The 23,060-nt window shown below is 36.6% G+C and overlaps 2 protein-coding genes across 7 annotated transcripts; both read right to left on the bottom strand.

Annotated features, from left to right (window-relative positions):
* Window positions 1-3,160: 3,160 nt before the first annotated feature.
* On the bottom strand, window positions 3,161-7,754 carry tcte1 (t-complex-associated-testis-expressed 1). 4 transcript variants are annotated; one of them, XM_059357176.1, is made up of 5 exons: window positions 7,270-7,752; window positions 6,315-6,494; window positions 5,651-6,225; window positions 4,682-5,131; window positions 3,161-3,381 (listed from the first exon to the last, which is right to left on the bottom strand). In XM_059357176.1, exons 1-5 carry the CDS (start codon window positions 7,304-7,306, stop codon window positions 3,229-3,231), a joined length of 1,395 nt encoding a protein of 464 aa, XP_059213159.1. In that variant the 5' UTR covers window positions 7,307-7,752; the 3' UTR covers window positions 3,161-3,228. The 4 variants fall into 4 exon arrangements, with proteins under 4 accessions (XP_059213159.1, XP_059213160.1, XP_059213161.1 ...); XM_059357177.1 differs by having other exon boundaries at window positions 7,238-7,367; XM_059357178.1 differs by lacking the exon at window positions 7,270-7,752 and adding an exon at window positions 7,122-7,226.
* A 6,381-nt stretch (window positions 7,755-14,135) lies between these two features.
* rnf8 (ring finger protein 8, E3 ubiquitin protein ligase) lies at window positions 14,136-22,612 on the bottom strand. 3 transcript variants are annotated; one of them, XM_059357098.1, is made up of 9 exons: window positions 22,384-22,610; window positions 22,024-22,152; window positions 20,190-20,638; window positions 19,852-20,059; window positions 19,458-19,520; window positions 19,169-19,258; window positions 18,958-19,065; window positions 18,604-18,808; window positions 14,136-15,153 (listed from the first exon to the last, which is right to left on the bottom strand). In XM_059357098.1, the coding sequence occupies exons 1-9, from the start codon at window positions 22,504-22,506 to the stop codon at window positions 14,954-14,956; spliced, it is 1,575 nt and encodes a 524-aa protein (XP_059213081.1). In that variant the 5' UTR covers window positions 22,507-22,610; the 3' UTR covers window positions 14,136-14,953. The 3 variants fall into 3 exon arrangements, with proteins under 3 accessions (XP_059213081.1, XP_059213082.1, XP_059213080.1); XM_059357099.1 differs by having other exon boundaries at window positions 14,980-15,153; window positions 18,597-18,808; window positions 22,384-22,611; XM_059357097.1 differs by lacking the exon at window positions 14,136-15,153 and adding an exon at window positions 16,234-17,038 and having other exon boundaries at window positions 22,384-22,612.
* Window positions 22,613-23,060: the final 448 nt, after the last annotated feature.

Genomic DNA, 23,060 nt, shown 5'->3' with positions numbered 1-23,060 from the left:
CTGTGTCACGAAAACCTATCAACGTTGGGATTCTCCTGATGTCACCGAAATTGAGAAGAGAAGGACAAACTTTGCTGTAACACACATTATAACACACACTATTGTGCTGCACAGAGACATAACAATAATAAAACTATAGGACTACAAAGCTTTTTTATTGTACTCTACTATGGTGAATATGTGCTAGTTACGAAACACTACAAAAAAACACCCCAGTGGCTATAAAGGCAAAAAACTCCTTTGCGTTTAGTCTGAAAACACCTTTAGAATGAAACTGTTTATATATATATATATATATATATATATATATATATATATATATATATATATATATGTACATATACATATACATATATAAACAGTTCGGTTACATTTCAGACTATCTCTTAAAAGGTTAATGGGTGGTGTACCATGCAACCTTCTTGAGCAACATGAATAGCATTTCAGCAGGAAACCAAATTAGCTAATTCGGTTTCTTGTGAAGGGCTGGTTTATATCCCAGCATGCATTGGTCAGAAGGCAGCGAATCCCATACTGTCCTTGGGGTTTAAGTGTAAAATCATGAGGAAACCACAAGGAAGTGCATGCAACTCCACAAATCTACATGATTTTGGATTCTCGTCACTGTTTTATACAAAAGTCATCACATTCTCTCATTCATGATTAGCCAACAAGCCTGTCAGATGGCTCACTGTGATCCATACATCGTCATGTGTAAGAATAGAAAAATGTGTTTACCAGTGCAATGTTTACATAACAACAGTGACAAAAAAACATTCAAAACGGATTTAACTCTGACTGAAAGGTTCATTACTAGACATTTTTTCTTCCATAGACGACTGTTAGCATAAAATACTTTGTCAAGCAAAGCACTGAACCCTTTATCATGTGTATTAAGTAGATTAGTTTGTTATGATATGTACTCTTTCACTCAAAAATGCTCTTGGGGGGGGTTCGTCTTTTTATATATTTCAATGATTTTGTGGATTTTCAAGACTGTAGGGCAGAAAGGATTTGTAATGTAAATAAAATAGAGGCGAGAGGTTAGAGTGACTGTCGATGTGTTTAGCTGAATGTGTCACCGAGAGGTAACTAGAGTAGGGACATTTCTGATGCGCGGATGTTGAACGGTGAATTTGTTAAGTCACAAATGGCAATACAATCTGTTGTAAAAAAAAGTTTCAGGCAACACAGCCGAGAGCATCTTTTTGCTGCTTCTCATTTACTATTTTGAATAATGTTTGTTTCCCTTTACACCCATTTTTACATTTTTGAATCATATTTGATACACCTTTATTTAACTGAAAATGTTTTCAGGACGATTTGACTGATTTAGGATCGGGTGCACACATAATAAAACAAACATCTTTTTAAGGAAAATGGTTGGGTGATTATTTAGTGATTACTGAAATAAAAATATCAGTATTCTATCATATGTAGATTGCTATATGTAGTAGTCCACCATCTTACAGAATAGCCTCGCCTCTCTTCATATGATTATAGAAAACAATTAGTCATTTTGCAAGATTTATTACAGTACAGATGTAGTAAGATGTGACATCAGTAGATATAGGTTTAAAAAACAACACAAGTCTGTATGTATTCCAACACAACCACAACGTTGCCTTGATGTTACATAAGGACTGAATACCAAATCTGTGTATCAAAATGGAAAAAAGGCTCCTCAATAAACTGAAATGCTCACGAATATGTGTCAAAAATGACTTTATCACGATTGTTGCCACAAGTGTAAGAATGCAATGCTTTGTGTTTTGTAAACTGGATATATGTCTTCATGAGACATATATCTACATTTTTTGTGCTTGTAGTTTCAACATGGGTTGTTTAAATTTAGTTGTAGTACAGGCTGCAACAGGTACAGATAATAGAGACATCCTGGTGTGAAATCACAACATTTACATTATGCCAATTATCTGTTGACATCAGAAATCAAACTTCACAATGGGTGTCACGATTTAAGTTCTAAAATGAAAACTGATCAAAAAAAGCTCTTGATTTTGACCATTGAAATCTAAAGCAGAATTGCAGATTCTCCTATAATTTTTTTCTTGCACCCCAGCTTACTAACTCAAGTCTGGAGTGAAAAACATCAACACTTCAAAGACGATTCACCGTAGCCTGCAGCTGCACTTTTTCAGATACTATGGCCCCTGCCAGAGTCGGAGAAAGCAGAAAAACATCAGAGATTGAAAATCCTCCTGCTTCCCCTGTAGGGGCTGTGCACAAAATTCAGAATGTTATTACATCTGAAATGGATTATTTAAAATTGACCTTCTGGGCATGGTTTGGTACATTCCAAATACAAATTATTATATGATATTTTGCATGGCAATATTATATTGATTCATGGCTGCAGGCCGTCAATATTTTTACCATTTTTTGTTTTTTCCGGAGTCCATAGCGGGCTCACCTTTAGGAATATACCGGAGATACCGCGTCGGGTATATCGTGTCGGGAAGTTGTCGAAATAACACTGCAAACGCTTTTTTTATATTTCATTCAAAAAAATTCAGAGCAGTGAAGCTTAAAGTTGAAGAAAGTTTGAGAAAATGCTGCAGTTGTCGTCCATACATGTTTGATATCAGTTCAGTTCAGTTTGACTGAATACTTTGTTGGTCAGTCTGTGGCTTTGACTCTCATTGTGGAGAAATAAAAAGACTAAAGTGAGATGAATAGACTGAGAATTTTCTCTTATTTGACAAAACAATTTTTGATTGAATTTAATTTTGGGGACACAAAATGCAGTTAAACAGTTAAATAGCAATATATTGTATCGCAATACTCACCATATCGCAAAATGCTTAAAATCACAGTAATATATCGTGACTCAAATATCGGGATAACATCATATCGTGGGGCCTCTGCTGATTCCCAACTCTGGTTATCAAGGCATAAAACAAATGATCTGCTGATCTTTAGGAATCAATACTCAATTTTTTAAATAATTGCATAGCCAACAGCCCTGGAAAAAATTGTTTAACTTAAAAATTTAATCAAATCGTGGATTTAGAGAATCGTGACACCACTAGTATATCTTTCACTCACTATGACCAATAGGACTGTATATTAAAAATCACTTACTTTAGTGAGGCATACTGTGGTCATGCTCTGTGGCTAAATAAATACGGGAAAGCTGAAATCAATCATTAATACAGATGGGTTTATATTTCAAAAACAATCTGTTTACGTGTACTTGCTTCTACCCCCTCAAGCATGTCTCTTTTGCTCTACACTCCAGTTGGTCCGAACCACCTGGTTGATGAAGGAAACGCTCTGCTCGTCCACCTCCGTCTGACGGATATCACATTCTGTAACACTGGTGTTTTTAGACATGGCGTCCACCAGAGCATTACCTCCGTCCTGTACACACACAGAGGTAGAGAGAAAGAACAAACACATTTGGCACTGATGCATGTCCATGTTGAACACATCACAGGATGCTGCTCTGAAAATAACCTTGAAAAACTACCTCTGGGCATCTCTTGCTGTCTGAAATAGCCCACACTTTCTAAACTGCTTAATGTGAGTGTCATCCGTGTTTTATTGTTATGTCTGAAACACACATTTCTATTTTGGTGAACAGTAGACCAAGGTCACAGATATTGATGGTACTGCACGTTGCATTTCTGCTATGTGGGTGATTTTTGATCCTCCGCAGTGTATTGATGTCAGACATATACTGTACAGTGAAATCTTAAAGAGGAAAGAGCTCGACGAGGGGAAAATCTGATCCACCTCTCATGGGGAAACAACACTTACTTAGCTTTCCATTATTGCATGTTTTTCCACACATTTATGAATAATTGAAAAGCCTTATACTTTCAAGCTATTCTGCCTGTTACCTCACTGTACTAGGTCTATACAGGCACTAACATGCTTCGGGAAGGAAATTCAACGTTTCAAAATAACTCAAAGTGATTCTCCTGATTCTAAAGAACCACTTCTGTGTACATTTTTTAAAATGTTTTTTGGGAAAACAGATGTTTCTTTGTCCTTGCTGTATCTTGATATAACTATGAATTAAGTATATTTTCATTGTTGAGTAATCTGATTTATTTTCTCAATTAATGTAGTTGATAAAATGTCAGAAAGTTGTGAAAAATGGAGAGCCCAAGTTGACATATTTACACCGCTTGTTTTGTATGATTAACAGTCCAAACTTCCCCAAAACATTACATTTATGTAATATACACACATAACAAGATGGAACCAGTAAAGTAAAAGTACAATGCAAATGTTAATGATTGTCCCTCCATATTTTGTTTTTTTTCCCACTCACAATACCACAAAACACTCACTTTAACAAAGGTTAAAAATTAAATTAATAAATACTTAATCATGAATAAAATAAACATTAATGACAGTAATAACAAGGCAATTAATTTTCTATCAGACAACTAATCCTTTAATAGATTATTTATTTTTAAATCCATTGCAATGAAATGTGCCATGATCTCCAGAGCGTGCAGCTGAAATTAGAAAACATATATATTTGAATGAAATTCATGCCAAATTAAGCTTGACACTGTGCAGTATAGAGTTTGAACCCTTTATGTATTAGTGACAACATGGCTTTTTCTCTGGCACCACCCTCAGGTAAAACTTTATATTTATTGCCCCACTCGTAGTAAGAATCAAAAAAGAATAGTGATTTACTTACCACACCCAGGTTGTTGCAGGAGAGATTGATGCTCTTCAGGGTGTTACTCTGAAACAGAGCTTTAGACAGTGCCATGGCAGTCAGGGCTGTTAGCTCATTCGCTCCCAGATGCAGGTGAAGCAGGGTGTTGTTGTTCAACAGGGCCTTGCCAATAGCCTCCCCCCCCTCATCTCTCAAACGGTTGAGACGCAGGTTGAGTGACAAAAGGGTGGAGTTCTTGGACAAGGCGTGTGCTATAGCTTTTGCTCCGGGGCCTCTTATATTGTTATCACACAAGTTCAGGGTCTCCAGTTGACTCCTGGTTAGCAGCTTACCGATGGCTCTGGCTCCTTGGTCTCCAATCACATTGTGAGAGAAGTCGAGCGTCCTCAGGGATGGGTGGTCCAGAAGCCATTTCACCAGCAGCCGGCACTTTTTATCTTCAATGTGGCTTAGATGGAGCCTCAGAAGCTGTGGGAACAAAATATTATGAAGATTAGCAAGAGTATGTGGTGAGTAGCAGGAAAGATATACTAAAAGCACAGATGAGATGAAAATCAGGCCAGTAGTTTTTCTCTAATCCTGACAAACAGATCCAAAAACATCCTTTGTGGAGGTAACAATCTCTTGTACGGTTCTCATATCAGGCACAGAAATAAGCAGCAGATATTTGCCATGTTCTCATGCAGTAAAAAATTGTGACAAAACTTTTGTGTCAAATAGTGACTTATTTAGGTTGCAGCCAGAGGCCCTACTGTCTTTTCTTTGATGTAAATAGAGCATGAATTTAATACTTGGGTAGTGCCAACAACAATTTTCCTGTTTCATGATATCAGGGACTGTAAAATGTCTGTAAATTATGCTTCACAACTGGCAGGAAAGTAAGAAGTGCTGAATTACAAACAAACAAACATTCAAGATAATCTGTACTTTGCAAGGAGCTACAAAAGGCGTCATGTCATAAACCAGTGAGGAGGAATTAATATTCACCTTCAAAGTCTTGCAGGACTTAATGGCCTTGGCGAGGGACTCACAATCTCTGTCGGTCATCTCAAACAACTTCCATTCAAAGTTCATGCCACATTGTTTGACTCTGTACACTAAATGGAGTTCTTCCAGGTTTGTCAGCTTGTCGAGCAGGATGTTAAAGTCAAAGTGGTCCATAGACGGTCCCTCATACTCATTTTCACTTGCCAACTCTGAGCCATATTCCTCCTCCTCCTTCTCTTTCTGGGGCTCCTTGATAGGGGGCAGGAGTTGGGAGATGTCCAATCTCTTGATGTAGTTATTACAATGAGGTATCATCTCTAGAACTGTCTTTGGCTCTGTTACATCTGGGATAAAAAGCTCAATAATGTTCTCCATGTGCCTCTCAAAGAACATCCGTTTCCAGCTGTGGCCATAAAGAGAGACATCACAAAGGTCCCACCGCTGCTCGCAGCACCGCTTCCAGTACACACCATCGCTGATCAAGTTTGCTGTCACATGCAGGGGCAGGGAAGTAGACAGTCCCTCGTGCACAAAGTCTTTCTGGGTGTCTGAGAGCTCTTCATATATGGGCTTTTCTGTAAGAAGTTAATTTACATGAAGTTCAATTTATATAAGTAAAGGTGTAAAAAGTGTGTATAATAATGGAACTAAAACAAAAACATACCTTCAAAATTTTTCACAATGCTTTGCAGACACAGGTTTGATAAACAAGGAATGATAGTCAGAGACCAGTCTGGATACTCAGCAATGATCCTCCTCGTCTTTCTTAAGTCCTCAGTTGAGGTGAGTTTGGCTCCAGGAGGATAAGGGGACCTGGACATTGTTGCAGGGGTTTTGTAGATTTCTTAAAAAGAAGAAACATTAAAATTATACATTAAAAGTTGCACATCCCAGCAACTGTACATAGCGTCTGTCATTGTTTCTATGTTTTTATATGGTGGTAGTTTGTTTAATGACACTTAACACCTATTGTTAACGGTGGTGGAAAAAGTATTCAGATAATTTACTTAAGTAGAAGTACTAATACCACACTGTGAAATTATCCTTGCATTCTACTTTAAATAATTTGTAGCGATGCATTTATTTAAGCAGCGTTTTAATTTTGTAAAGACATTTTAGCTACTTAATATAATTTTGTGAGGTTTAATTTAATAAAAATATATAATCACTTTAAATTGATCATATTTTTTATGTTAAATCTTGACCTGAAAGGCAACTAAAGCTTTCAGCTAAATGTAGTAGAGTAAAAAGTACAATATTTGCCTCTAAAATGCAGTGGAGTAGAAGTATAAAGCTGCATAAAATGAAAATACTCAAGTAAAGTAAGTGACAAGTACCCCAAATTGGTAGCGACTTAAGTACAGTACTTGAGTAAATGTACTTAGTTACATTCCACCACTGATTGTTAATTAACTCTAACTATATTTATCTATGAGCATTAGCTAACATCAACATGCTGTCATAGACTTACACATTCTGCTGCTAACGTTAGCTAACACTGTCGTAAAGTATAGGCCAAAGTTACGAGCTAACGCTAATTTAGTTAGCAGAACTTCCATGCTAATATGTGAACTGTAACTAGCTCACCACTATGGCTATCTTGTCAATCGTTTAAATACCTGGTAAAACTGGAAAACTTGTTTGTTTTTTCAACATGTATAGATAAAAAAAATTCAACGTAACTAAGGCGTTTAAACCTATTCATATACAGTCTATGGTTTAACCGTTAACGTCTACCGGTTGGTCTGAGCTTTAAATCAGTCTCCTAGGTAACAGAACGCTCTCAGCTTACTTCAACGACCCAGGACATTTGAGAATTCCGCCCTGAACATTAACCAACGGCACCAACCAACGAGTATTTTACTTTGATTACTTTGCTGTAACTATCTAAAGCTTAAAGTATTTACAGAGATGATCGTTGTGTTTAAATTACATTAGATAAATATGGGGTTGAGAAATAGAGAGTTTCCCTGTCGGAATAACGAGTCAACAGTATGTTTGTATATATTTTACCGTTAGAAAGCCAGAATTTCCGATTTTAAGGGAACGCAACAGCAGACCGATGTAAATGTAATGTATGGACTGAAATGGAAAAATCTGATTATTAACACAGTTCTCAAAAAGCAAAATATTATAAACACGACGATAAATCTATAAAAACCACCAGTTTTGAATGCTCTTTGAAATACATTTCACCTTTATTAGAAATCCCTGAAATATATGAACTTGAAATCTGCAAAAGGACTGCAAAGAGATTAAAGATTGTGAGATTGTAAAATTGACTGCCTGAAGGCAGGCACTTTAATCACACCAGTAATCACAAATTACCTCAATGGAATTCATTGTTATCTCTTAATTATTAAATGCAGGAATAAAAAAAGAGAAGCCTGGGGAAGATCACAAAACTGAGATTAAACAGCCTAATTAGAAATAAATTTCAGTAATATTTCAACAGGTCGACAAAAATGATAGTACTGACACGAGTGCTGTGAGCTTTGTTTTTAGGTGTGTGTGTGAGACATCAGTGTTTCAGGAGCCTTTGTGTTGGAGCTGCTGCAGAGTTGAGCTTGATCACGCTGTGAGGAACATTTGGATTCTACAAAGTGGGCAGATGGACACCGATATGGACCATGGGCCTTTTGGATAGGAGCACACTGGAGTGGATCCATCTTTGTTAAAAACAACAAGACAAAACAGGTGCACAGCTAGAATAAAGGTAGGTAGAAATCAGTAAAGAGAATCCTGATTAAAAAAAGTATTTAAAAAAACAGCATTTACGCATGGTTTACTCCATCTCTTAAACAAATCTGCTGTTAATCAACACTAAAATAAATAAGAAATTCTACTTCCTTTTAAGATTAAAGTGAAGATAAGTCAGTTAATGTCCATGTATATTACAATATGTATTATCTATACACATAACATAGATACATATGTATGTTGTTTTAGTGCAAGATGCAAAACAAAATACTACTCTGTAAAGGAAACCTTCCTGGCTAAATAGAGGATAAATACAGAATGATTATTATTATGACCTTAATTATATAATATTTTGTTAGGGCTGTAAGTAACATTTTTTTTGTATTCAAATAACTTTTTTCCATCTTAGTATATTTGTCATGCTATAATATAACAAAGAAAAGCATGAAATGTGTACATTTGACAAGCTAAAATCAGTGATTTTTTTGGACTGGAACAATAGTTGCAGATTTTTGTGTGTGTTTTTTAACCTCTCATTTTTCAGCTCAAGCTACTTGCATCAATTATGTAATTATAACACTGTAGCATTTTCACATGAGCACACATGGATGGAGGCAGGTACATGATGCAGCAAAAACTTATTGTGTTTCCTGTATGGAGAGAGAGAGAGAGAGAGAGAGAGAGGGAGGGAGGGATGAGAGAGAGAGAGAGAGAGAGAAAGGAAGGGAGAGAGAGAGAGGGAGAAAGGGAGAGAGGGAGAGAGAGAGGGGGGGAGAGAAGGGGAGAGGAATAGGACGAGAGACAGAGGGAGAGAGGGAGCAAGAGAGAGAGGGAGAGAGAGTGGGAGAGAGAGGGAGAAAGAGAGGGAGGGAGAAAGAGAGAGGGAGAGAGAGAGGGAGCAAGAGAGAGAGAGAGAGAAAGATGAGAGAGAGAGAGAAAGATGAGAGAGAGAGGGAGAGAAAAAGGGGGAGAGAGGGAGGGAGAAAGAGAGATGGAGAGAGAGGGAGAGAGTGAGAGGGAGAAAGGGAGGGAGGACTGTTACTGACTTCCTAAGGTAGATCCAAGAGTCGGGTTGAACGAAGAGGCTCCAACTGTAGCCCCGAGGCCGTCCATCACTGTCGTCCTCATGTAATCGGGCCTGACAGACACACGCTTCCCTTGTACTCCCGCTTTAATGGACTGGCGTGACATCAGCCGTCCACAGCACAGGAGGCACACTTCCTCTGTGAGCTGCTGTTCCAGTGCACTCTGGCTAGAGTCAGTGTGGGGTGAATCACGGTGCTGGGCGTCCCTGAATCTGCAGCAAACAAGAAGTGCACAGGTTCACTGATCAGTACGGAAACTCAGTGTTTTGGCACGAGGTGGCATGACTCAGCTGTCAAACGTTTGTTAGGATTGACTGTAAGAAACATGGAATATTTCCAGAAATTTCTTTTAAAAAACGTAACTGATACTTGTATGTAAAAAGATGAATAAATGGTAAGAGTATATATTTTTTGTACTGATAATAAACAGGGCCATATAGAGAATTACATAAATACTGAGGTCGTGAGTTGCCTTGCAATGATAAAAGTTTTAAATATTTTAACTATATTTTTTGTAAGTATTAATTTAATAGTGTAAGAGGACAACTTCATTTATCTGTTTAGTTTTTAGTCTGCCAAAAACATGTCAAATTTAAATCTATTGGTCCTAAAAATAATTGCACCATCCTTAAAAAAAAAAAAAGTTTTATAAAGTCCCCAGGACATGACCGCTGTACAGCCCCGATTATATTGATAATATCTAATTTTGTCAGTGCAGAAGGTCAATTTAATTTACAAAAATATGTTTTTAGTCTTTAGTCTTTAATTCAACATTTGATCACATGCATACTGTAGATGCTAATTTAACCACTGACACATATAAAATATAAATAATTATTACTTTTTTTTTCCTTAAAAGAAATTACTTCAGTTCATTTTGCAGTTAATTCATAAAGTAAACTCACAGCTGCTCTTTTCAAATTGTCGGACCTTTTTCACAGCAGACATTTGGCTAACCATGGCAGGAAAACCACAGGTGTTTAACAATGTTTAACAATGACTCTGTTCTATTTCCAGTAAGCCATGACAGTGAGCCAGCATGCAAAAACCAAAACCAAAGCCGATAAAAACAATTCAGACATCAATAATTTTTTTTTTACATCTGTGCTTCTTCTATTGTGACATCTTGTAAATTCTTCTGCCAGAAAGAAACATCTGCTTATAAACACAACTAAACTCTGACTGCAGAAACATTTTTCTTACATTTTCTCTTGAGAGAAAAAAAGAAGACAACTTGCATCAATGCATCATATGTTCCTTACTGTCTAAATCTGCTCTCCATCTGTGTGCTGAATCATGAATCCCACTTGATCATATTTGTTATGTTACATAGATAACATCCTGTAACCTGTTATTGTTCAAATACTTTTTTGGTGGTTGTGGGCAGTGAATGTTTAGGGGGAGATAGCAGGTCAACAAGAAATGCCACATAGAAGTGGTGACATCATCTGCAAGCTGTGAACCTGACGATTCATTTGAGATGTAACTTAATGAATGAATTATTTATTTATTGAAGCATATTATGGCGAATAAAGGGTCATAACATTAGGGAACGCTTTCTAAAGTCCAATCCATGGTCAACTATGTCCCATAAGTTGTTGCAGCAATTTTTTTGCTACACAGATTTGGTGCTCAATAATGCAATTTTATTCATATTGAGAATGGATGAAAATGGTCCGAGAAAACCTCCAGAATATTACATCAATATACCAAGACCTTTGGAACAACATAGTAGAATCCATGCTCTGATTTGGGTTAAAAAACGTTGGTCATTTTGGAGATTTCTGTATTTTCAGCGATTGGATGACGAGCACTTCTGTTCTACAAATAGTCAATATACCTAAGAAAGCTGCACATCCTCTGAATGCGCCAGGTTTCTAATTTATGGTTGTAAAGTTTCATGGGGCTGTGATTATCCTAGAGGTCACAGCAGCTCATTTTATACACTGAGGTCGAGACTCAAGAAATGCCCTCACTGCAATGAACTGGCTACTACTGATGACTAACATCATCCCACATGAAGAAAACTGGGCTCATTGTATCCACAAGAGGCTCAGCTTTCCACTGATACCCAGTTTATGTAATTCAAAGCCTGTTTAGGGACCTCAGTATGCACAAATATTCAAATACAGTAGGCGGAAATGGCAAATTTGTGCTACATGAGGAAAACTATTAAACTGCATGACAGATAGAATGACGTGAGAGGTCACATGACCGCTTTGAAAATCGCCAAAATCACCTAACTTTGCAGCCTTTTTTCAACAGATTCCAAACATGGTATCCTAACATGCTTGGGCTCTTGATCTTCTAGTTTTATGGGATATCATTATATTTAGTATACTCCTAAAATTGAGCCCGCTACGGCCTCCGGGGGAAAAAAATGCAGCGTATGATTCCACTTCTGAATAGTAACAGGGTAAACATTATATAAATGCAGGTGTTGGGCTGTGTGCAAATACTCACAGCACCAACGACTGGACACCATCAAAAAAGGCTGCAAGAAGAAGAAGTTAAACAAGATACTTATGTAATTTTCTTCAGATTATCAATGCTGGCATTACAGGAAAATCTTTAGGAAAAGAAAAAAATACAACCAAAATAATAACACACAATAATCTAATATATAATGATCATAATCTATGATATATGTACTTCAAAATGTGACTGTACATTTAGAATGTTCCTCAGATTTAAAAGTTTTGTTGGACAAACCAATTGAATTGTGAAAACGTTTTTTCTTTTTGCTGGAGTGCTTTTGAACACAAAATTTCTTACCTAAGAAGAGAGAGAAAAAAAGAAAAATTTAATATTAATATTAAATTACAGAAGATGAGAACAAAATAAGAACAAATCATTGGTACGACCAAAAAAATCAAACAAAAAAAGAGGATTTCTTTTCATAAATCGCTTCCTGCACAAGGCCCACTGTCTCATTACTTTGACTTTTCCCTATGTGGCACCAAATTACATAATTCTTCCAAAATATTATAAAATAAAAGGGCTTGGATGCTTAAATGTGATACCAGGAATACTCATTAATAGAAAGCCATTAAATAACCTGATTAAATTGGCTTGTACATCTTATTGAGTGCCGGGTATTTCATATGGATATTGGAGTATTGAACACATGCCGAGATTATTTATGACACAATTAAAGCCCGTCGTCCTCTGCTGCAGGAGCACAAGCAGAGGATTTACAGACAAACGCAGCACCAACTCTGTGATCTCTCTGCAGCAGGAACGCTGAGTGCTTCACTGCTGAGGCCGCAGCGTCACACGTCCATTTGCTCTCAGAGCCCAAGGAGCTGCTGCATTAGTGGCTCCGCAGCAGCGTCTGGGTAGAAACCAAAAGATGGAAAAAGGATTTTGGCAAAATCAAGAGTTTTTATTCCAAGATTTAAAATCTTAGGTAACGCTTTATATTAAGGTCCTTGTAATAACCATTAATTAACAAGTAATAAGGCCCTTGTAAGTCCTTACAAGATGCTTATTAACATTATTGTGTGTTTATAAGCTTATATAAGTGTTAATAATGGCATTACAAACACCCATGACCCATCCATTACGTCTTTGCCATGCCTTTATTAATCTTATTTTGTTTGCTTATTGATATTAAAATATACTTTATTGCTCATCTATTATAAGTTAACTATAAGTTAACTATGCTTTTTGCAACTACCGGATCTAAAGTGAGAACAATGCCTTATTACTTGTTAATTAATGGTTATTAAGGACCTTATTATAAAGCGTTACCAAATCTTATTTTTAAATGCGACCACCTCAGTAGTTATCGTTTAACATGCAGATCTAAATGTGTTATTTAATGAGAAACTTTCTCAAAATGATAAGTATCTCAAATGTAATTAATTGAAACTTTGTCAAGACATACATATTATTTTAAGAATGTTTCTTTTTGAGGTACAAAGTCATTATTTTGGGAAAGTTTCTCATTATCTTTAGATGCTAAGTAATTTTTCTTTTTTGATAATTCATATTTTAGAAAGTTTCAGGCTGTTTCAAGGTGCTAACTCACTAACTTCATATTTTCTTGAGATATTTAGTCATTTCAAGAAAACTTTTTTTTATGAAAGTAAGTCATTATTTTCCATGTTATTTTGCTGTACTAAGTTAGGAGTTTGCAATACCAACACATTATTTTTAGAAAACTTGAGATACTAAGTGATTTATTAAGATAAGTCATTATATTTTAGGAAGTTTATATTTCATTTTCAAGATATCAAGTCTTTTTTGAGAGTATTTCTCATTTTTTTAAGATACCAAGTCATTATTTTGAGAAAGTTTCACTATTTTGATAAGTCATTATTTTGCAATATTAACATTATTTTGAGAAAATTTCTCATTATCTTGAGATACTAAGGGATCTTTTTGAGATACATTTCTGAGATAAGATATTTCCGCAAGTTTCTGGTTATTTCAAGATACCAAGTTATTATTTAAAGAAAACCTCTCAACATTTGAGATACACATTAATTAACTTGAGAGTAATTCTCATCGTTTAAAGATACTAAGTCTAAGTCATTATTTTGAGTGCAGTCGTAACACAAGTGACTGAAGTTCTGAAGTTTCTCATCATAATGACTTAAAGGATTGTTTTTCCATCACATTGGCAGAAATTGGCGTCCGTATTCTTCCGAATGGTACCATGCTGTTTACTTTCCAGGACACTATTTACAGCATCATACCAGAATAACAAACATGAAATTTATTCTTCTTTTCCATGCTGATTATTACTTAAAATTGCCAAAGAAAACAGCCTTACATAAGGAAATAGTAGCTAAACAAGCTTAAAACAAAGCTTTTGCTTACTAGTGACCTTTAAGTGAACTTACTGAATGTTTTTCACATCATCTTATGAGGCGAAAGCTTCCATTTGTTTACATAAGTACGGAGCAGCAAGATACGAGGTAAACTCTGGTGTGTTGCCAGTGGGAGTGATTAGTGCTCGGCCCAGGAGCCTTTCAGCCAAGCACTACAGCCTGTGTGCCAGGTGAGGCGAGTCCCAGATGGGCAGAAAGCAGAAACATAAAATAACAACAATGAAAAAATGATAAAGCTCTAGGTGGTGCAGTCAAGCCACGTTTCTGGAATCACAGTATCATCACATTTCTATTAAAAATTAGGACAATTTTAAGAAATTAAAAAGAAACATGCTTTGCCCTTCTTACTTCGATAGGTCAATTATAAAGTCAGGCAGAATAAAAAATTTTTTTTTACAATTTGTAGTTGATGAAATTTATGATTGAACAAAATGAATCAATGTTTGGACAAAGCGATCTGACAGTGAAATTTTACAGGAAGAAACTTTATTCCTTTTGTTGAAAATAAAGACCACAAATATCAACAGATCTTACAAAAACAAACATAAACCTAAGCTGAATCTGGTGAATGGACTCATGATGAGACCAAATTTCGCGAACTACTCAAGAACAAATCGGAGGGAAAAACGTAAACATCCACCCCCCAAAAAAGTCCATTTCACATTGCAGGAGAAGAAGTTTTAATAAAAATCCTCATCCTCCAAGTCAGAACTTTCATCCGAGTATCCGCTGTTCTGCGGACCGGAGACCAAGTTGATGCTACTGTCTGTGTCCACTGAGACCACAGAGCTCAGGCTGCTGTCTATGGACACCATACTGTCCTCGCTGCTTCTGCTGCTGTCGTCATCGTGGATCACCATCACTTGAGCGGGCCCAGCTGCTGCAAAACACAGAAACAACAAACTGTGACAGACTATCTTTGCAGACACTGTTTCCATTTCCATGAGCACCAGACTCCCTTTAGAAAACATCTAATTTTACTGCAGCAGGGTCTCACAGTCTGCCCTGCTCAGTCTTGGTTCTGGTTCTGCCATGCATGCCTCCCCTCCTCCGGGCCCAGCTAAACGCCGTGGCGCTTGAGCAACTTGTTGGCTCCCAGGAAGCAGGACAAGCTGGGAGACGAAGCTCTGCTCCTGTCTGGATGTGGAGCTCTCTGCAGCTCAAAGACAGTAGCAATGGCAGGTCTGGTTGCTGGAGTCTGATAAGCTTTTTACAAACTTTCAGGACAGGAATTAAAGTTAACTTACCAAATTACTTGAAAATTGTAATGCTCTGTATCTGTCTTATGATCAATTATCTTTAAAATATTCACTAAAGTGGCAACAGCATTTTATTTTTTCCACTTTTGTTTGTCAAGAGAATGTAGCATCATCATAGGGCTGGGAAATATATCTATATATTTTTAAATGTGATATGGAATTAGACCATATCGCATATATCGATATAGTTTTTTTTTCTTTTTCTTTCTTTATATATAAATGCTGCCCTTACCAGGGTTTGTCATATTTAGTTGTTTTGTAATGTTCTTTTCTCACATCAATATATTTTGTTCAGAAAAAGATTGGCCTATTTTATTTCATAGGCGATTTTTATTTAAGATATTTTTTAAATAATAGAAATAATACATTTTATTAATAGAGCGCTTTAGAAGGTACTCAGAGAGGCTTCACAGTTAAAACAAAGTGAAAATGCAGTTACAAATAAAAACAAACAATTAAAATCAACAACATTGGTCATACATTAAAAGCAGTTTTGAACAGGTGGGTTTTGATATAAAAAATAAAAAATTTGATGTAAAAAATGTTTTGAATGTGTACTTTATGGAGCTTTGATTTAAAAAAAAAAGGTTCTCCTGTTGTTATACAGTATTTATGTTCACTTAAATAAACAAGTTAAAAAAAACTACTTGTGATATGTCATTTTTGACTTTGAACATTTGCTCTCACTTTGAGATAAAAATATTGGGATATATATCGTATATCGATTTTCAGCCTAAATATACCGGGATATGACTTTAGGTCCATATCGCCCAGCCCTACATCATCACACCTTATATATATTTATAGTAGTATTTTAAGATAAGATGAGATATAACTATTTATCGCACAGTGGGGAAATTTAGTTGTCACAGCAGCTCAAGATACAGACACATTAATAAAGAAGACAGAATAAAGAATATCAAAAATAAGACATATACATACATTCTACACGCATTATAAACATACATTTCTGCTATTTGGCATTTATTATTAATACGTATATATTTTTTGTGTTTGTTTTCCTGAAAGTACTTTTTTACAGATATTGCACATTGGAGAAAATATATTTTAGTATGTTAAATAGGTTCAATAAGTTGTTGCATGTAGTAGTATGAACATCAATGAACAAATATATAAGTGGTATTTGGCATACATAATGTAGAAACAATGATACATACATACATTTTAATACTACATACTGCTTTTTAGCTTTTTATGTTGAATTGCTTATGATTTTAGCTGTTATTTTATATTTCTGGAATCATTTCAAACAGAATCTTGAAGCGGCCTCGTTGTGCTGCCACCTTGTGTTAGAAATGGTCAACACTATGCACAGCCCAACGCTAACTCCACCAAGAAGCTCATTAAAAACTATGCTTTTAAGATGAGACAGGCCGTACCAGTGAGAGTAAATACTCTTTGAAAACCACATTTCTTTTGGACCCTCCGAGCAGCTTGACTGCACCAGCAGAGGGTCGGGCACTCTGCTCAAGGACACTTCAGTTACTGCTGGAGCCGATGGAGAGGAACATTAGTCACGGAGCTCACACAGACGTGTCAAGGCTCCTCAGTCATTCGATCTGATGAATGTGGCACTGCACACCACTGCTGGTAAGTACAGTGTCAGTCTGATATTAATGCTGTGTGGGTCACGACTGTGAACCTGACTGAGTTCTACATTACTGTCACATACTGAGGTTCAATGCGAGTTCTGTGACTGAAACTTGATGGAGATAATAATGAAGTAAAAATTAAATTAGTTTAAAAATGTAAATCTGATGGTAAAAGTTGAAAGTGCTTGTCTAATTTAGTCAATGTTCCAGCGTTTAAGTATAACATAGGCATTGGCGATATGGCCCTAAAATAATATCACAATATTTAAGTGTATTTCTGCAATAATTGATAATTGATTTCAAGAACATACAATTGCTACAAAGTAAGTGTAATAGTTATATATATATATCAGCATAAATGTTACAGTTTGCCTTCAAATATTCGGCAAAAACTTAACAAATATGATCTCTAAATTATTTAGTTTGAAAACAACTACCCTAAATTAAGAGTGAGATGCAGATTATGTATAAAATATAAATATTCTAATTTCTGGAAGTAACTCCTTCTCTGTGGGAACAGGTCGTAATTTTGCTTTCAGACACATTTGTTGGTGCTGTGCGTAACGGTATGATAACATCAGAATATTGCTGTAATCACCACATGATTTTTTGTTTATCATATTAAAAATTATACATTTATTGTGAACAATATGATATGGCACATCCCTATATAAGAACATCTCCTATTTTTTATTGTGTAACGTACTTAAGACCTTCAACTGGGATGGATTTTGGTCCAGTTTCACTTCTCCTTTAGACCAGAGAAATGTATACCAATGTAGAGTATTTTAAAATGACAATTTGCTGCAGCCACGGGGCTGCAAGGGTTAATGTGCACCGTTAATGTAATGTTAAGTCCACTGAACGTGATTGTTTTGCCAATAACAGACTAAAAATTGTTATTAGTGTCTGACAACATTATCGAAAGGAACTATAGACCCCGTATGAGAATACGTCACGGTATCGTCACAGACGATTACAGACATGGTTGCAGAAGGAATCAGAAGTAGTCTTGAATGTACAAGAAAACTTTAATCACAGGAAGAGTTGTAATCAGTTCTTAACATATGTTGTGCTGTCAAAACCAAAAACGCACTGATAAGTCTTCATTTTAATACACATACTTTACATTATTATTTTATACATTTACATATATATTTTTTTATACTTGCCTATACCAAAATGACAAGAAAGTATAATAAGCAAAATATAAATAAAAAAGTTGTTTAATTACTTTGTTGGGTAATTTCTATAATGTTGTCAGACTTTTACAGTAAATTACAATGACGCCACTTAACTGCCCTTGACGGCCCATTTCTTTGGTGTCGGATGCAGCATTGTCGCTCAACATTGGACCAGTGTCAAATATTGTTGTCTCCATTAGTCACTTCAACAGAAAACAACTAGAGTCTAGATTGACAAATACCGACTAATGTCACTGTTGAACGCACCTCTCACCTTTCCGCTCAGTGATGAGGGTCTGCCGCCTCGACTTCATGTCCAGGCTCAGGTTTTCCACCATGCTGTCGATGCAGTTGTCCAGGGCCAGGCAGCGGGTCTGGGACAGGATGGCCTGTCGGCAGATGGGACACTCGTCTTTCTTTTTGCGCCACTGCTGGATGCAGAAACTGCAGAAGCTGTGAGCGCAGTTCAGGATGACCGCCTGGAGACGATGCAGATCAAAAAGTTAATCTTATTATGAAAGCATTTGTGTTTTTGTGTCTATCTTCTGAAAAAACTGCACATTTCATTACTGTTTATTTATGCTGTATTCAGCAGTTCTACTCATCTGGAACACCATGTTAATCCTACCTCAATGAAGAGCTCGGAGCAGATGATGCACTGAAGCTCGTTCTCCAGAACTTCAGTCACTTGTGTTACGACTTCCTCTTTTTGAGCCCTCGCCTTCTCTTTTTCCTCCTGCAATTGAAAAACAATTTAAAAAACGATTAAAGCTTTGCTGAGGCCATGCCAAACTAAACAGACATACGGCATACTTTAATGCCTATGAATATTGTCATACCTTTGTCACCTCCAGCTCTTTATTTTTGGCAGAGAGAATCTCTTCAAAGCCTTCCCGAGAATGGGCAAGTTCATCTATTACTTTCTTTTGCTAAAGACAGTGAAAACAGTTTGGAAAACAAAAATCAAATACTTAAAAATGTCTGTTCTTTTATTGCATACCAAATCACTTTTAAAAGACTAAATGTTAACATGTTTAAACATCACATCTTGACTCTATACATTCTGTGTCTGGTTGCTTGTGTTAGTGGTGTAACAATAAATAAAAGCTGTGGTTTTATATAACAAACCTCTTGCAAGGCCTCATCCAACTGTTTCTTCAAAAGCTCCTCTTGCTGCTGTGTTTTCTGCGCCTAAATACATAGAAAAAATACACTTTTTTTAATTAAAAGACGCTATTTTAGTTAAGCCTGTTCTTCACTAAAAGGTTTCCCTCATGCAGTTAATAAGCTACACTACGAGGGGTAATGAAGCAATAGAAAATATATATATAATTGTGAAAAATAGCAATATTTGATGCCAGTGTATTTGTAATGTATCACAAGAAGGAGGGAAACGATATAATCACCCCCACTTTAATAATTCAATAACGGAAAAGCACTATTTTTAATTCTGCACACTGGAGTTTTAGTTGATGCTGATGTATATTTCATGCATGAAAGACGTTACTGAAAAATGTCTCACCTCCAGCTGCCTCTTAGATTCACTGAAGGATTTCTCTAACGTCTCCATTCGGTGCATCTTGGCTCTGAGCGCCTCCAGCTGACCCTGCAGCTCCCTGACGTGCTCCTCTCTGAGCGGGTCAGCCTGCCGGGGCTCTCCCCCCAACGAGGCTACCTGCCGCTGGGTGTTGTCCACCTGCTCCCTCAGCATCAGGATGTTCTGGCTGTACCTGCAAACATAAACACATTTTAAAAAAATGTAAGTTTCTAACAACTGTTTGGGTTTTTAACAATGGACAATAGGGGTGTCTTAGAAAAACTGATGTAAATCTAATGATAGAGTCACAAACTGAGGCTTACATGTGCAAGTTGTCCAGGTCACACAGAGTGCTAGCGCCATCTGAGGGCCGGTCTACTTCCTGGGCTTGTCTGCTGGATCCAGTTTCCTCCGGCTGGGTGTGACTGAGCCTCTGCTGCCGTTTCACCGGCGACAGAGGGCACGGCTTTGCAAACGACTTGCCCGCAGACGAGCAGCGGTAGAGCTTGGGCTTTGAGGTAGACGGCTCAACTTCTTCAACGTTCAGCTTCCTTTTGGGCTTCTTTTGAGAGTGTGCTGACCTGGCACTCTCTTTGTGTCCCTTTGCCAGGTTGAGTTTAATGTCTTTGAGAGTTCGTTGGACCAGGATGTAGTCAAACTCCACATCGGTTCCAATTACAGGAACCCCGAGCTGTATGGAGTCTCCCAGCCTCAGCTGATGGGCTTCTTCAGCCGGTATCCGGTTTCCATTCACCCACACACCATTGAGACTCTGAGGAAAAATAAGCAACACTTTCTTTAGCAGCTGCAGTTGAATATAATATTCAATTACAAAGAATTTCAACTGTTACAATCTCATTCAGCAGACACTTTTATCAAAAGCAACGTACATCTGGGAGTTCATACAGCACAATCTAGTCAGATGACAACACAAGTGAGAGCCATAGGTTGAGTTTGAGTCCAATAGGATGTGGGTGCCATCAGCCAGTGTATAAGGACAGTGCAAATAGTGCATAGAAGATTTTTTTCTCTCTCTCCAAATTGTATATTTATTCCCCATCGTCCATGTTTATTATGTGTGATGGTGTTCACAGAAGACCTGGGTCTCTTCTTTAAGACTGAGAGGGACTCTACAGATCAGATGGACTTTGGTAACTTGTTCCATCAACAGAGAACTACAGAGGAGAAACATCTAGCTTGAGACTCGGGGCTACTTGTAAAACCAATGCAATCAAATACACCAGCTCAGCAATAAATACATGATAATAATGTTCAGGGTTTTTTTTCACACTTTCTTAAAATTTTCCTAATCTAGTGCTGCCACTGATAACTATTTTTATCATCAATTAATCTTATGATTAATTCATTTGTAAATAATTTGGTTAAGAAATGAAATCACTAATTTCATCAGTCCAAAACCCCAAAATATTCATTTTAATATAGTGTAAAGCTAAATCTTCATATTTGAAAGGCTGACGACAGAAATTTCTGTCAATTTTGCAAAAAATAATCCAAGAATATAAATAGATTATCCAAATAGTTTGAGGTTAGTCGTTATAGTTGCAGCCCTTTTCTATTCTCTATAGTTTTTGTTTGTATTTTTACACCTTTATGATTTAATGATGTGTTTATGTAGCAGAAACTATAATATATGAACAATGACAAAAAGGGGCAGAGCATCGTCTTTCTCTTAAGGAAGGTCAGATCTCTGGACATCTGTAGTAAGATGCTGCAGATGTTTTATCAAGTCCATGTTGAAAAACCTGCATCATCCGCTACACAAAACCTTTATGGACCAAAAAAAAAACAGCAGTGGATGGCTCCTCTCTCTCCGTTGCAGGGAGGAGAGATACAAAAGATCCTTCCCTCCTACAGCCATCAGGCTGTCTCATTCTTTAAGAGATTCTACCAGACTAACTGAATATCCCCTCGGGGATAAATAAAGTAATTTTGATTTGATTTGATAGAAATTTGTCAATTTTGCAAAAAATACTTTATAGATTATACAAATAGTTTGAGATTAGTCGTTATAGTTGCAGCCTTTTTCTATTCTCTATAGTTTTTGTTTGCATTTTTACACCTTTATGGTTTACATATGAGAGCATAATTGCATGTGTTTATGTGGCAGAACCTAGAATATATGAACAATGATAGTACTTTGTTGTCTGTTACTGTCCACAGTCCATCTTCCCTTTGCTTGAAAGTGCAGTGCAGTCTGGAGATCATCAGGGGACAACTTGGAGACAACAGCTGGTGGGTCACATCCAAGCCACGTCCCACAGTGTTCTGCACAGGCAACAACAAACATGTCCAACAGACTGTTAGCCTCTACTGTGCAGCTTTTAACTCATTAAAACACATATATTCACTTCTATAACGACAAAAGAAAGAGAAAACAGGCAATGCATCATGAAAACGTGATGCAGTTTAAGTAAAACATCGTGAACTTGAGAAAGTTTTGCATAAAATGCTAATTTAGCTAGCGAGTTAGCTAGCGTTAGCATTAGCACACTGCACCTCAGTGTTTTCGATCAGGCGAAGCCAGTCTGAGTTTTTTCCAACTCTCATCAAACACAAAACCTCAGAGTCCGAACAGTCTTCCTCCTCCGCCGCAGACGAGTCCGTCGCTAGTGTTTCCATCTTTATCTCATTCTGTCAGCAGTTTAAACGACCCGAAAAACATCACAAACTGTGTTGTTGCTCCATTGCTAACGTTGTAGCTGATGCGGATCAAGACGGAGACTGACAGCGCGACTCCGGAAACCGGTTGGTTTATTTTCAAAATAAAGGCGTTAGATCAGTGATATAAAATAGGCCAATCTTTTTCTGAAATAAATATATTTATATGAGAAAATAATAACAAACATTACAAAAGAACTAAATATGACAAATCCTAGTAAGGTCAGCATTTATATTTAAAATAACATTTAAAAATATATATCGGTATATCTTTTATATTGATATATCGCCCAGCCCTGATATGTTCCCCCTGCTGTGGATACAAATTTGTTTTCTAAATAAATTATTTTTAAAATAAAAATCATGGTGATGATATAAAATGGGCTACTGTTTTTTTTTTTTTTTTGTCTCCCTGCAGCAGTATTTTTTGGGTAAATATCATATTCATTGTGTAAAGTGGAGAAAGTCTAAGCCTTCCTTCTGTTTTATTTTTAATTAATTTAAATTATTTTTCT

This window comes from Centropristis striata, chromosome 18 (genome assembly GCF_030273125.1).
Source record: "Centropristis striata isolate RG_2023a ecotype Rhode Island chromosome 18, C.striata_1.0, whole genome shotgun sequence".
Lineage (NCBI taxonomy): Eukaryota > Metazoa > Chordata > Actinopteri > Perciformes > Serranidae > Centropristis > Centropristis striata.
Note: the sequence above shows the minus strand (reverse complement) of the source record. Positions and strands in the feature narration are given on the sequence as shown.

What these genes read in the sequence shown, in the direction of transcription:
- tcte1 (XM_059357176.1), bottom strand. Translation starts at nt 7,306, where the DNA reads ATGTTGAAAAAACAAACAAGTTTTCCAGTTTTACCAG. An exon ending in AAGTTTTCCAGTTTTACCAG is followed by an intron (nt 6,495 to 7,269) that starts GTATTTAAACGA and finishes CTTCTTTTTAAG; the next exon opens with AAATCTACAAAACCCCTGCA. An exon ending in CCTGCAACAACCTGGGTGTG is followed by an intron (nt 3,382 to 4,681) that starts GTAAGTAAATCA and finishes GTGTGTGTACAG; the next exon opens with GACGGAGGTAATGCTCTGGT.
- rnf8 (XM_059357097.1), bottom strand. Translation starts at nt 22,506, where the DNA reads ATGGAAACACTAGCGACGGACTCGTCTGCGGCGGAGGAGGAAGACTGT. An exon ending in GACCTGGACAACTTGCACAT is followed by an intron (nt 20,060 to 20,189) that starts GTAAGCCTCAGT and finishes TTATGTTTGCAG; the next exon opens with GTACAGCCAGAACATCCTGA. An exon ending in AAGAGCTGGAGGTGACAAAG is followed by an intron (nt 19,066 to 19,168) that starts GTATGACAATAT and finishes TTTCAATTGCAG; the next exon opens with GAGGAAAAAGAGAAGGCGAG.